The 14,782-nt window shown below is 34.8% G+C and overlaps 1 protein-coding gene across 2 annotated transcripts in view; it reads left to right on the forward strand.

Moving 5' to 3' along the window:
* The window catches only part of LOC111051005 (pyridoxal-dependent decarboxylase domain-containing protein 1), a 45,242-nt gene that overhangs the window by 23,743 nt on the left and 6,717 nt on the right, over nt 1–14,782 (forward strand). For both annotated transcript variants that reach the window (XM_022337409.2, XM_022337410.2), the window contains exons 14-16: nt 4,099–4,251; nt 4,774–4,847; nt 6,242–6,379. In XM_022337409.2, coding sequence (XP_022193101.2) covers nt 4,099–4,251; nt 4,774–4,847; nt 6,242–6,379 — 365 coding nt within the window. The remainder of the gene's footprint in view (nt 1–4,098; nt 4,252–4,773; nt 4,848–6,241; nt 6,380–14,782) is intronic.

The raw sequence follows: 14,782 nt of genomic DNA on the forward strand, positions 1-14,782 counted from the left end.
TATCTTTTCAATGTTAAATTGAGCAACTTTCTGAGTCTTTTTCTCAAAAAGTAAATAAATTTCAAGTCCTATCGACATCTCATACGATTCATACAATACTTATCTTCAATTTTTCTATAAATTTAATTATTTTGGACGGCTGGATCTCTCAGAATGATCGATTTTGTAAGAGCCTGCACATCGAATACCTCTTGCTCTCTTATTGAAAATGAACATACTTTCCCTGTCTATTTTGTAATTCAATTACTCAATGCTAATGAATTTGATAAGTCGATCATTGAATAAGGAATTAAAAACGTGAAAACATTGATTGTTCTATAATATTATTTCTCTCACTATCCTTTATCTTGTCTGTGTACTGTATATTATATGTAGAATCAATAGAACATCTTGCCTAATCCCTTAGGAGGAACTCTTTTTTCAGGAGAATTATGGCTTTCACATACTTGATCAGGAAATAGTTTTCTGGTTGAATCTCTCTAATTGGAAACTACAACAAAATATAAGAGCGAATATATTAAAGCATGCATACCGCGTGGGGGATTCTAAATAATTAAGAATTGTATTAAATACTTGCTCTCGTATTGTGGAACACATATTTCTCATTTTATTATTTGTAAGAGGAATTCTCAATTGATACTTGTTCTCTTATTGTAAAACTCTCATTATTTATTCATTTGTGAAAGGGAAGACCAACTCTTCATGGTCCAATAATAATGTATTTAATGGAAATGAATCATACATTGAAAAGTATACGTATCAATATGAATTCATACTATAAGTATCCTGCAATATATCCCTTCTAATAAACTTGATAATTCTATAAGGCAAGTGATCGGTTGAATGCCTGTTTGAAAGACTACGAAAGGATGACAATCTCTTCAACCAACTCGGAAGGCATTTCTATTCTAGAAATTAAACTCTCATACACTCAAAACAGGACAATGTGTGGTAAATTCCAATTCTTTTCAATATCCACATTATTTTCCTATAGCCGGAGAGATAAAAGTTTGGTATATTTTAAGATATTTTTTCAAATTGATAAAGAAAAAAGAAAAATTACAAAGAAATTAATAAAATAGTATCTTGAAGATTCATGGGCATACGAGTGTATCTATTATGGAATGCCCTGCACCAAAGAATACAGCACTTTTCTGCTGTATAACAGTTTTCTCTGCCTGCACTAACAACCTTCATTATCTGCAACCGCTCTTGATTTCACTTTTATCAAATTAATACTAGATTTTCCATTATCTTTTCCTTAATATTAAATCTTCTGAATTGAGATTGGTATTAGAATCAGTTTTGAAAGGTTAAATATTGGTTGATTTTGCAGAAGAATATCACAATGAACAAAGGAAACAGCTCGAATGTGTACAACGTAATAAACAACGAGAAAGCTCAAGATAACTATTAAAGTATTCAAGCCAAGCCTAATAATTATTATGATTATAAAACAGTGATTGAAAAAATATAGGCCTATATTATCATTCAAAGTATTACTAGGAGAAATATTAGAATCAGTTTTGAAAGGTTAGATATTGGTTGAGTTTGCAGATGAATATTGTACAAATCGTAGGAGATGTCGATGGGACTTGAAAGTTATGTACTTTTTTAGAAAAAGAATTACAAAGTTGCTCGAGAAATAGGCTACATTCAGTACCTTTTTTCAACTTTATAATTGTTGGGATATTAAAACTTTGAAGAAAACCTTTGAAGCCATTCATCTTTTCAAATGTTGCCAAATTAAATCTATTCATTCCTTCTACGAGTATCCCTTCTCCTAGTATCAAATGAGAGTTCTCTATCTCCAAACCGGTATGCCCTTACATTATCGAGCATTCTGGAGGATCTAGGAATTCAAAAGTGATGAATTTCTAAAAAAATATTTAAAAATAAATATTGTATAAATCGTAGGAGATGTTGATGGGACTTGAAAGTTATGTACTTTTTAGAAAAAGAATTACAAAGTTGCTTGAGAAAAATAGATAAATATTATATATGACCGTAACACACAACTATAACCTGGTTATAGTCAATGTTTGATTTCATTACGAACTGCTTGTTAAATAAGCTTTTATTTATATAAATAACTGACTGCTATGTCGTAATTAATTGTTCAAAAGTGACTGGTTAAAGTATGTGGATATGTGTCCACATTTTTTTTTCCTGAATTAAGAGTGCACTCCTGAAGGATTAAAGATGTTGAACCGGCAAGATGCTCCACTGATTCTATGTAATATCATAGAGAAACAATAGCGTAAGTAGATATCCCATGGTATAGGGCGTTTATGTCGCAACTTTTACTGTTATCTCAAGCCGATTACTGTCGATTTTTACTGTTTTGACCGGGTAAGAGTGTATGAACGGCACAATATGAGAGACTACCAGCGTCATAAACTATCACTTATGCTATTGTTTCTCTATTTTTTTTATTTTTTTTTATTTCATTTATTTGCAATACAAATGAGACTAATGTAATAACATTGGTAGATAAAATAATAAGGTAGTCCTTGTGCTATTTTTCTTCCAAATTTGTAGGTGACACAGTCCAAGATGAGGTTAGAATATTTCACGTGTACAATTTTCACAAAATTCTAGTCCAAAATAAACATGAAAACTATAAATTTTGAATTTAGAAGGCTTGAATTAATAAATTGATTAGAAATATTACACTCAATTACCACTTGTAACAAATAATATTAAGTTATTTAAGAAAATTTGGAACCATTGAAGAAACTCAAACTTGTAAACACTATTCAAAAAATAAATCTATGGTAATATACAGTAGGCTACACAGACAAGATATCAAGGAGTTTGAGAGAAATAATATTATACTCTAATTAATGTTTTCACGTTCTTAATTCCTTATTCAATGGTCGATTCATCAAATTCATCAGCATTGAGTAATTGAATTACAAAAGAGACAGGGAAAGTATGTTAATTTTCAATAATTGAGCAACAGGTATTCGATGTGCAGGCTCTTACAAAATCGATCATTCTGAGAGATCCAGCCGTCCAAAAGTATTAAATTTCTAGAAAAATTGAAGATAAATATTGTATGAATCGTATGAGATGTCGATGGGACTTGAAAGTTATTTACTTTTTGAGAAAAAGACTCAGAAAGTTGCTCAATTTAACATATATTTAGAGCATCAATGACGTCACACCGACCAGCTGGTTTGGATTTGTTACTGCGCATCTTTTCGTGGCACTACCTTGTATTCTAGGTACATTGGTACAGTCCATAGAACATCAGCCTTGAGCACCATGGTCAGCAGCACCATGGTGATCAAGGCTGATGTTCTATGGACTGTACTATCATGTTGCAGGGCGTAAGTTCTTATTTTGCGTTCGTGACACTAGGGACACCAGCCGATGCTCTAAATTTTGGTGTCCGACTTGTGACACCGCTGGGACACCATGGTGTCTTAGTGGCGTCCCAGCTTGCTTTACAACCGGACACCACAAGTGTCTCATGTCTCACTGATATCCCAGCTTGTTTTACACACGACGACTATAAGTGTCTCACTGGTGTTCCAATGTGATACAGGCCTTCTCTTCCATAACTAACCCATTTTGATTTTGAATTAAGGATCAGGTTTTACCAAATGGCGTAATATCTGCTGTCGACCCAACCATAAAGATGAAAGGCATGTGTATCATTTTGGTCATATTTTGATAGTTACTAAATTTTCAGTCATTTTGGACGCGTAGACTGTCGTTTGAGTTGGTCAATTTCGGGCTTCGCCTGCTCTCAACCTCTCATCAGACAAAAACTTGACCAAACCCAATCTGAATTTGGCTCCAATTTATTACTTCTGATGATATTTGGAACATATCACTACAATAATCGTGCCTCACGAATTTTTTAGGGATAAGAACTAAGCAATCTGTCCGATTCAGTCAAAATTTATATTAGTCAAATGAATCGGAGCACACACTGATCTAAATCAACACCACGTGATCAAGTGCACAGACATATACGTCAACAATATATTTAATAGTTTGCTGATCTTCTGCAAACCCAGTAGTTATTTGATCCGATTCTTATTAAACTTTGTTGTACAAAGTTTAATTTTCCATTCTATTTTTTAGGCGAAGGTGTGGACGGTTTGGCGTGTGTACGATTTGGAATGGTGACCACCGATACGGACGTAGCGGAGCTGCTGCATTTGTTTCAGTCGGTCGGACAGAAGGAGGAAGAAAGTTGGAAGTTCATTGACACAATGGCCGAAGTAGTTATTAAAGGTAAGTCATTCACGATTTTATCAAACGTTGCCACTATTCATTTATTCGTGAGATATCATGAAAACTCGATGAATCGTTTGGTTATTTTAATATAGTTGATCATTTCCAGCTGAAATTGTGGATGTGCACAAAAGTAGCAAAATTAGTAAGTTATAATCATAACTTTTTAAAGTATTTCTCAGAGATACTCGAATGATTTGAGTCAATGATGTGTTTTTAAAAAGAAAACGAAAGGGTACAGGTTCATTCATGAAAAAAAGATTTTTGTAATTTAGAAATAGATGGTAGCTGTATTTTTGGCGGAACTTTCATTTTCATCATTCTATTGTCTATTTTCTACACTTCTCCTTTATAAATATCAATAGTTTATTAAAAGATGTAATCATCAAGGTTCGGTATGTATTTTTATTGTAATTTCTTGTGTTTGAGAAATATGTCTTCATCCCATTATATTCTATTATTTTCTATTCTATTTTAAACTATTGAACTATTCTTTTCTATTATATTTTTTTATTTTCATAGGAATTGAAGCAGCCACCTTAGATCTTCAGAAGGAAAGTGAAGACAAGCTATGGCAAGATGGGATCTTAAGACAGGTAAATATGGTATAATCTTGATATAGGTGAAATAGTTATCTATCAAATCGGTTTCCCGATTTTTAAAGTAGGCAATTATATTGATTTTTTAATCAAATTTAGGACCGTTTTTCGATCTCGGGACTTGGCTAAGTTCTAGACTTTAAACAGCTGGAGTCAGAAAATTGGCTTCCAAAACGGTGCGTAGTCGCAGTATTTATTTTCTCATTTCTATAATTGGGAACGTTTTTCCTTGACGAAATGAAACATTCCTAAATAATTAAAAATAGCCGAAACTTTACACTATTTTCTCATTTTAATTTGTGTTCAATTTTCTAGTTTTTTCGAAATTTAATTCCATTGTGAATATGACAATGACTACGACTACGCCCCGTTTCGGAAAGCCAATTTTCTGACTCCAGCTGTTTAAAGTCTAAAACTTAGCCAAGTCTCGAGCTCGGAAACCGGCCCTAAAATACTCCTTTTGTTTCACAATGAATATTGAAAAATTACTTACCTTTTGCATTGGGAAATTTGATGCTTTTATCCTGACGAAGCTCCTAATAAAGAGTGTAATGCTATTGCCTTTCACAATTTAAAAAGGTGGTAATTTTTAATGCCTATTTAGTATAAGACGTGAATCTTATATTTTTTTTTATTTGTATCTAGTTGTTTCTTCATGGAAAACAGCATCGATTTCATTTATTATTTTATTGAATTGAAACATCAAACGATGTGTGATAATATTGTTCGTTGTTCTGATTCTTCCACTGGGGGAAATGGGATATTCACCTTTTTATACATTGAATAATACACATAATTTTAATGATTGGGAAAGATTCAACAGGCTCAGCCCAAAACTGGCCCTCTCACAAATATTAATATAAATAATTCAAAAATATAGGTTATGTTTCATCACCTAGGTTTCATCAGATAGGTCAAGTCCAATTATTATTTCCATATTTTCCCTTCCATTTCAAAATTTCCCACATTACCTACCTTTACTTAAGTACGGTAGCTAACAGCTTAGTTAATTCAATTATCTTATAGATTTTAAAATTGACCTAGACTCCTGGAAGCGACTGACCTGAAACGCCGACCCCACCTGAGTGGGAAAAGGCTGAGAAGAAGAAGAAGAAGGAGAAGAAGGAGAAGAAGGAGAAGAAGGAGAAGAAGGAGAAGAAGGAGAAGAAGGAGAAGAAGGAGAAGAAGGAGAAGAAGAAGAAGAAGAAGAAGAAGAAGAAGAGAGAAGAAGAAGAAGAAGAAGAAGAAGAAGAAGAAATTGACAAAAGAAGTCATCAAGACAAGATTTTCATTGAGATTTTATGTGAATAATTTTTACTCGCATTTGAGCTATGTTTATCAAATTATCAATAATGTTTTTCTATTGAATGAACGTTTTTTTTTGTTCCAAGGTTCCTGTTTTTGGTTCTCTGGTGAATTGGTGGTCACCATTGACGAAAGATGGTGGAGCGGGAATAAAGGGGAGGAGCTTAGATTTGACTGCTGGTGTGGTTGCATCTACTGAAAATATCTACAGATATCATATGCAGGTTAGTATGGCGTTATCTCAATCCGTTTAATTAATGAATTAGGGCTGTGAAATTCACTTTAGATGTTATTTTAAAATACAATAGTCTGGTTACACAAGAGCCTGTTGAGTTTTAATAATGATGAAATGCCGGGAGAACTAATCAGAAAAGGTTTTTTTGAGATACAATGCTTCTTTCGAAAAAGCCTTCTCTGATTGGTTCTCCCGGCATTTGTGACAATGTGTTATTTATTACGGAACAGCTCTCACGACATATCTGATAACCGTGTTGGAAAGTTTTACTGACGTTTTCAGAATTATTCAAGACTAGCAGGTAACCCGTGCTTCGCAAGGGTCTATTTTAAAACATAAAACTGAAAACTTGACGTAATAAAAAATTCTAAATTTGAAAATAGGCCTATAACAATCCTCGGTTAATAAATAATCTTCATGCAAAATTTCAAATCAATCAGTCCAGTAGTTCAGACGTGATGATGCGTCAAACATCATTTCCCGTACGTGTATGAGCCAGCTCTTTCCATTATTATTGTAAAGATGATGGATAGATGGATGATTTATCAGTATCTTTGAATGAGAATAACTTTTGAACGGTTTGAGAAATCGGTGCTGTTTTTACCATTCATTTTCTCTTGACATTCTGTATCAGCAGCTTCTCTTTGTCTCAGATACAGAGTACCGGCCAGCAACGGTCACAGTTATCACATAGTTATTCAAAAGTATTCTTTGAGTATCTATAGTGAGGTCCACGTTATAACGGCAGTGTGTGATTTGCAATGATGTTGCTATCTCTGTGTATCATTCAACAAAGCAGATGGCGCTATCTCTTTCACGCATTGCAAGGTTGCCACATCGTTTATCAACAATGTAGAAATTCAACTAATTGACAAAATAGGGTTAAGGGTTAGGTTCTATTTAGGTTATATTTAATAACGTTTCATAAGGATAGGTTAGATTTTTGCTTTGAAATTGCAATATGCTAGAAGGGGCTAGGGTCCAGGTAGAGTTATGTTTTTTGTTGTTTCAAAGGTTTTATCTAGGTTATATTTAATAATGTTTTATAAGGATAGGTTAGGTTTTTGCTTTGGAATTGCAATATGCTAGAAGGGGCTAGGGTCCAGGTAGAGTTATGTTTTTTGTTGTTTCAAAGGTTTTTTCAAGTTATATTCAATAATGTTTCATGAGGCTAGGTTATGTTTTTGCTTTAAAATTGCAATATGCTAGAAGGGGCTAGGGTCCAGGTAGAATTATGGTTTTAGATATTTCAAAGGTGAAAAGATAGGTTAGGGGGTTAGGATTTTGCTTTGAAATTGCAATATTGGAGAAGACAGTAGAAGGGAGTTTTTGAAAATTTCAGATTAAGGTAAAGAAGACAACGATTGACACAAATTATGGTGACTCATCTATTTGTTCGCTGGCACCACCTCCCCACCCCCGTTCAAAGACAGCATCTCCGGGCCCCTTGGAGGCAACATACCCAGAGAAGGTTACAGTAGAGGCCATGAGCCATGTAAATGAGTTGGATGAATCTAGGTATGGAAGAGTCTGGGAATCTGAATACCCCTATATGGAGTCAGTTATCTGCCAGACTTGGTGAGAGACGGTCGCTTGTTTTTGGCTTGTTATCATCTACCGTTCGTTGCCTGCAATGAACTGAAATCTACTCGTAGTCTAGCCGCGCCGTGTCGTGAAATTTTGCATTTTTTCCGAAAAATTGAAATTTAAGCATAGTGTAACAATAATTACCAAAAGTTACAGTTTATTTCAGTTTTTATTTTTTGGTTGTGTACAGTATAGTCATGAGTTTGTGCAACATATGTAATCTATCAGTTATCAGAAACAACAAAGATAAAATTGTATGTAGACAGTGCAAATCGTACTTTCATGGGAAATGTGTCGGGTTGGGTCAAACTGAGATAGATCAGTTGGTTAGTGGTTCCGGTTGGTCCTGTGAAAGTTGTGTAAAACTGTTTAGAATTCAGCGTAGCAACAGTGATACGACACCAGTGCGAGTGAACACTGCGTCAGCCGCAAACAATTCGGATATAACACTTGCATCTTTAAATGCTTCATTAGAAGATCTAAAGGCGTTGATTTTGAGCAGTAATAGTCAGTTGCGGGAAGACTTGTCAGCTTCCATCCGTACGTGTATGGAGAAGATTGATAAAAATGGTGAAATGTTGGCTAAGCAAGCTGAAGTAATTGAAGCTCAAAAAGTGGTCATCAAAAATCTTTCCGACGAAAATGTGACTCTTCGCGCGAGACTGGACGCAGTCTCATGCCAGATGGACGATCTCGAACAGTATTCGCGAAGAAACACCCTGGAAATCAACGGTGTTCCATCCTTGGCTAATGAGGATGTGACAGAAACTGTTATCAAGGTTTGCAAGTCAGTGGGAATGAACATTGCAAAGGATTCCATTGATGCTTGCCATAGGTTGAAGAATAGGAATAACCGTCCCGCACCTGGTATCATCGTCAAGTTTGTGCGCCGTGGAGACGCTCATGATCTGATGCATAAGAGAAAGATGAAGGGCGATCTGAATACTCGACACGTTGGCTTGACTGGTGAGTCTCGATCAATCTACATCAACAGGTCGCTGACGCCTAAGCGTAGGGTAGGCCTACTGTTTGCCAGGGCGAAACAGCTTCAGCGTGATAGGAAGATCAAATATGTATGGACTGATCATGCCGGTAATATCAAAATAAGAATAGACGATGGCGGAAAGGCTTTCATTATTAATACCGAGAACGATTTTTCGGATTTTTCTGAGTCATCTCATGTATCTGATTCCCATAATTAAAGTTTGTTTCAATACAGTATTATTAAATTCTATCTACAATAGTGTTTACGGACTTAATTTTGCTAGCTAGGACTGAGATTATTTTATTATTTATTTATTTGTACTAAGATTATTGCATAATTTGTTGTTCATTGTTGCTTTGTACTTGAATCAGTCAGATTTTGAGCACTTCTGGGTTTTGGTGTTGGAGTCGCCCATCACCTTGTCGTATTTTCAGAGCAGAACTGTAATAAACTACCTTCCATGAGTCTGTTGTAGACAGATGAAATTATATGAGTATATTGCATAGCTTCTGAGAGTAGAACTATATTTTCATTATTATTACATTCTTGCTTATACATGGAATTGAATTGAATATACATTTGATTGAATTGAAAAGGAGCAAGTAAAGTACTGTAGCAAGGAAGTATAACGTAAGTTTTCATTTTCAGTTTTGACCTATAATTCTAATTCATTCAATCTAATCTCATTTATTGATAGGCGGAGCGATAGTTACTACTTTTATAGCCTTTGTTTACTAACGGCTGCCGTCTTATCAATGAACGCTACTGTCAAACTTCTTAATGATTGAACTTAGTTGACGAGAATTTGTGTACAGTGATGCACAAAGTAGTGGGAGACATTGTTCGAGTTTTCATTATCATTTTAGTAAAGATATAATAATTCATTATTACGGAAGACTGTTTTTTTCTGAATCCACATGGTAAATTGTGAGGTGAAGGAATTTTTAGTATCTCTTTTTTTCAAGTACACGTATCATCATTTTTGTTTCTTTTTGGCGCGGCTAGCAGAAGTAATGAATAATTACTGATTTCAGTTTTAATCTTTGTTCTTTTTTTTCTATGATTGATTGTGTTTTTTTGTGTAATGGATGAGGATGAGGATAGTCAATACAATCACTATCTTTCTCTTCCTTGTACTGAATTGAAGAATATTTCTGAATATAAAACTTTTTTCTCAACCAGGAATGGCGAGGACAAACTTACAATATTGCACATTAATATAAGAAGTTTTTCCAGGAATTTTGACGAGCTCCTAATTTATTTGAATGAATTGCCCAGAATAGATATAATAGTTTTGTCTGAGTGCTGGCTACGAGGCGATGAGGAGGTGCAGCCGATTGAGGGTTATGAAGTTGTTTTTACCGATAAACAGCGCAATAGAGCCGATGGGGTCATTGTTTTCTACAGTAATCGTTTATCAGTTATCTCTAACCAGGTTTCTCTTGGTGATGTTCATGGGCTCAAGCTGGATTTTACTTTTTACAATAAAACCTTTAATTTATTAGCATTCTATCGCACGTTTGATAGCGATATCCAATTATTTCTCCATTCTCTAGAGCAACTTGTGAATAGCATTAATAGAGACGTAAGCGTAATATGGACTGGTGATCTTAACTTGGATCTAATAGGCAATTATTCTCAAGATACTGACATATACATGAATACTCTCCTAGGAGCGGGTCTCACCCAATGCATAGACAAACCGACCAGAGTAGCAAATGACTCGAGTACTTGTTTAGATCACTTTTTTCTTCGGTACCAGAACATATATGATGTAAAGTCGGCTACACTACAGTTGAATATAACGGATCATTACAGCATTGGTTTAACAATATCCTTCTCAACTGACAGGCCAATAACTACATTGAACCATCCCGCAGGAGAATTCATCGACCGTGCTTTGCTGTACCAAAATCTGTGTCAGGCTGACTGGGACAGCATTATAAATAATAATCAGGATGTTGAAACTTGTTCAACCAATTTTTGTCAAAATTTTTCAGAGGCGTTGAATAATTCAAAAAAACCCTTTAGGCAGTCGTCGACGAGAATGAAAAAACTCAAGCCATGGATCACCCTGGACCTCATTAAATTGATCCGTGAAAGAGATAAAATCAGCAAGAGAATCAAAAAGCATCCCTTGAATGAGGAGCTAAAGATATATTATCGTAATTTCAGACAACATGTAACAAACATTCTAAAAGCAACAAAACGATCATATTTTAGAGGAAAGCTAGATCAATATCAGAGAAATCCAAAAATGTTTTGGCGAACTATTAACGAACTGGCAGGCAGGAATAATGTTAAACAAAATTTTCCCATTAATAAATTTTTACCATCTGTAACTACTATAACTCCTACTGTTTGCAGAGATGTAGCAGACAATTTCAATTTTTTTTTCGTTTGTCGGACAGAATTTGGCCGGCTCAATTGACTCGGGCGGTGCTTTGTTGGTTGATGACTGGGACTTTGGGTTGGACACTAGGTTCACCCTCCACACGGTTTCAGAACTTGAAGTTATTGGGCACGTCAATGCCTTGCGAGGCGGGTCTGCCCCGGGTATTGATGGTTTTTCGGCCTCCTTATTGAAAGAAAACCTATTTATTTTCATTAAACCATTTCTTCACCTTATTAATCTTAGCTTGGAGACTGGAGTTTTTCCTGATATTTTTAAAATTGCCAAAGTGTTTCCCTTGCATAAGTCTGGTATTTTTACTGACAAAAACAACTTTCGGCCTATTTCTCTTTTAAGTGTTTTTTCGAAGGTTCTTGAAAGAATTGTAAAAGAACAACTTGTTAGTTATCTTGCGACTAACGGCATTCTGGCAGAATGCCAATACGGTTTTAGAGGTGACAAAAATGTTTCGGATATATTGTTTGATGTAAACAAGCAGCTTCATTTTTCTCTATCTAATAATATGCATCCAATCTTAATCTTCCTTGACCTCAAAAAAGCTTTTGATAGTATTGATCGGAGGAACCTTATCAGAAAATTGTCAGCCTTGGGTGTCACTGGGAATGCGCTTGCATGGTTTACTAGTTATTTATCTGGAAGGAGGCAGTGTGTTTCAATTAATGGAGTAAATGGTAATGAGCTTCCTGTCGACTTTGGGGTGGTACAGGGAAGCACTCTCGGGCCCTTACTATTTCTCATATATATCAATAACATTTCCAGATTAAATTTACATGGGAGGCTATTTCTTTTTGCAGATGACACTTTAATTTTTGTTGAAGGGAGAACTTGGGAGGAGGCTCGTGATAGAGCTGAGTCTGACCTAAGATCTATCAAGAAATGGTTGGATCAGAATACCCTCTCTCTTAATATTGCAAAAACCAAGTTTATGCCCATTAGTCTAAGTAATAACTCAGATTCCAATTTACATCCATTGAAAATTCACGAATGTGGAGTTGATGAGAGGAATGCTTGTTCTTGTGAAGTGATACAGAGAGTTTCTTCTTATAAGTATCTGGGGGTGGTGTTTGATTCGAGAGTGAGATGGGCAGAACATACCAACTTCTTATTGTCTAAATTAAGAAAATATATATATGCATTCAGGTGTCTCAGTGATGTTTTAAATGCTAGGGAAATTAGACAGATGTATCATGCCTTCGTCCAGTCATTGCTATCATATGGTATACTGGCCTGGGGTGCTGCCTACCAGGTGCACATTAGCAGATTGGAGACTGTTCAGAAATCAATTCTTAAGGCAGGTTTAAAAAAGAATAGAAGATATTCCTCTGCGTTACTTTTTAGTGAGTCCAGAGTTTTGTCACTGAGAAAACTTTTCATAAAAGATCTGTTGATCTACATCTATAATAATTCCCATTCAATATTTACTCCTACAGAACATTCATATAATACAAGATATGCATCAGCAGTAGGTATAAACACAATACAACAAACAAGATCGTTTTCAATGACAAATTGCTTTTACATTTCTCATATTTTATTCCGAAATTTCCTTCTCCGTTCCAACCAGAATAGATTGTTGGATGTAGTTTCGAACTCTGCGTTCAAGTGGCACTTGAAGAACTGGCTGTTTGATATCAGTGAGGATAATGCCGTCTCACTCATTGTTACTGGGGGTGCGCGTGTTTGATTCAATTTGGGCGCCTTCAGAGAGATTTTTTTTCAGTTCTGTCATGCTTGTCTGATCTGTTTTCCTGACTTGAATTTGTTATTTAAATTGTAGCCTTCCTCGCTATTCCTTGGTTTTCATCATCTTTTATTTCTAAATTTAAAGTTATTTATAATTCAGTTTTCCACTTTTTTTATCCCTTCTTAATGCATGGGGATTATAGTTTCATAATTGAAAATTATTTTAATGTAGTTTAGATCTCTAATAAAAATTGAGATCTCTCTTTATAATTATAGATATAACAAATATTGTTACGATAACTCGAGCTTACGCACAGGCCTTTGTTGCCTATGTAAGCTCTTTCCTATCTGATACAAGAATTTTATACAAGAATAAAATTGTGATAGCTCAAGAGTTCTATTGTTTAGTATAGTTCTATATTTTGTTGTTTGTTTTTTGTATGTATATTATATCATTTCTTGAATTGTATAAACTTTATTGCTCAAGATTCTATGTAACTGCTTGAATTGTATTCAGAAGGAAAAAATAAATTGAATTGAAATTGAATTGAAATGTTGAATATTAAATCGAATTCAATGATAAATCATCATTGGATGATAATATCATCAAGATGGAATGACGGCTCCAGTTACGGTGCTTGGTAACCATCATCACAAAGAACGTTACATTCAAAGAACTGACTGAATGGAACGGGAAAAAACCGTTACTAACGCATGTGCGATACGGTGCTGTCTGAGACCGAGAGTGGTTTGTTCTGTATCGAAATCATGTATCATATGAACAACGTCAGTTTTCTGTCTTCTAACTTTGTCATGACTACCTTCCAATTTAAAAAAATGAAGTTGAATTCAAAATGGCGGAACAAAATTTTGATGCGACAGAAAATCAGTTATTTTTATTCGAATAAGATCCCCAATCATACCTATCATCTCATGTCCCTTTTAAAAGAAATGTTCAGCTGCTTCTATACAACAACTGGAAGCATGACAAATTGAAAACTTGACGTAATTAAATCTTGAAGAACTGAAAATAAGCATATAACCATCCTCGGTTAATTAAGAATCTATATGCAAAATTTCAAATTAATCAGTCGAGTAGTTCAGACGTGATGATACGTCAAACATAATTCCCTATTCCTTACGTGTATAAGCCAGTTCTTTCATTTATTATAGTGAAGATAACTGAAGAAGACATAATACTTGAAAACCTCACAGAATCATATTGATTTTTTTCTATCTATATAAAAGCGAAATGGCACTCACTGACTGACTGACTCACTCACTCACTCGCAGAACTAAAAATCTACCGGACCAAAAACGTTCAAATTTGGTAGGTATGTTCAGTTGGCCCTTTAGAGGTGCACTAAGAAATGTTTTGGCGATATTTTAAATCTAAGGGTGGTTTTTAAGGGTTTAAAGTTCTTTTAGCATGTATATTCTTTTTTATTCCAATATCTTAAAATTATAATTGAAATGTCCATACCATATGTTAATATAGAACTATAATCTAGAGAGAGAGTACCTCTTCGAAACAGTTGTTCTGGTAGCTAAATTAAAAATTTTGTCAGGTTGGCATTAAGTTGAGTTGACTTTGTTAGGTTGGCACCAAGTTGAAGATTGGAATGCATTTATCCAGGACCTCCTAAATACCAATTTATCCAATTAGCCAATATTAGCGTTTTCTCAGCTTTTCTGCGTTTCCTCACCTTTTTCAATAATTGATG

This window comes from Nilaparvata lugens, chromosome 8 (assembly GCF_014356525.2).
Source record: "Nilaparvata lugens isolate BPH chromosome 8, ASM1435652v1, whole genome shotgun sequence".
NCBI classification, from domain to species: domain Eukaryota; kingdom Metazoa; phylum Arthropoda; class Insecta; order Hemiptera; family Delphacidae; genus Nilaparvata; species Nilaparvata lugens.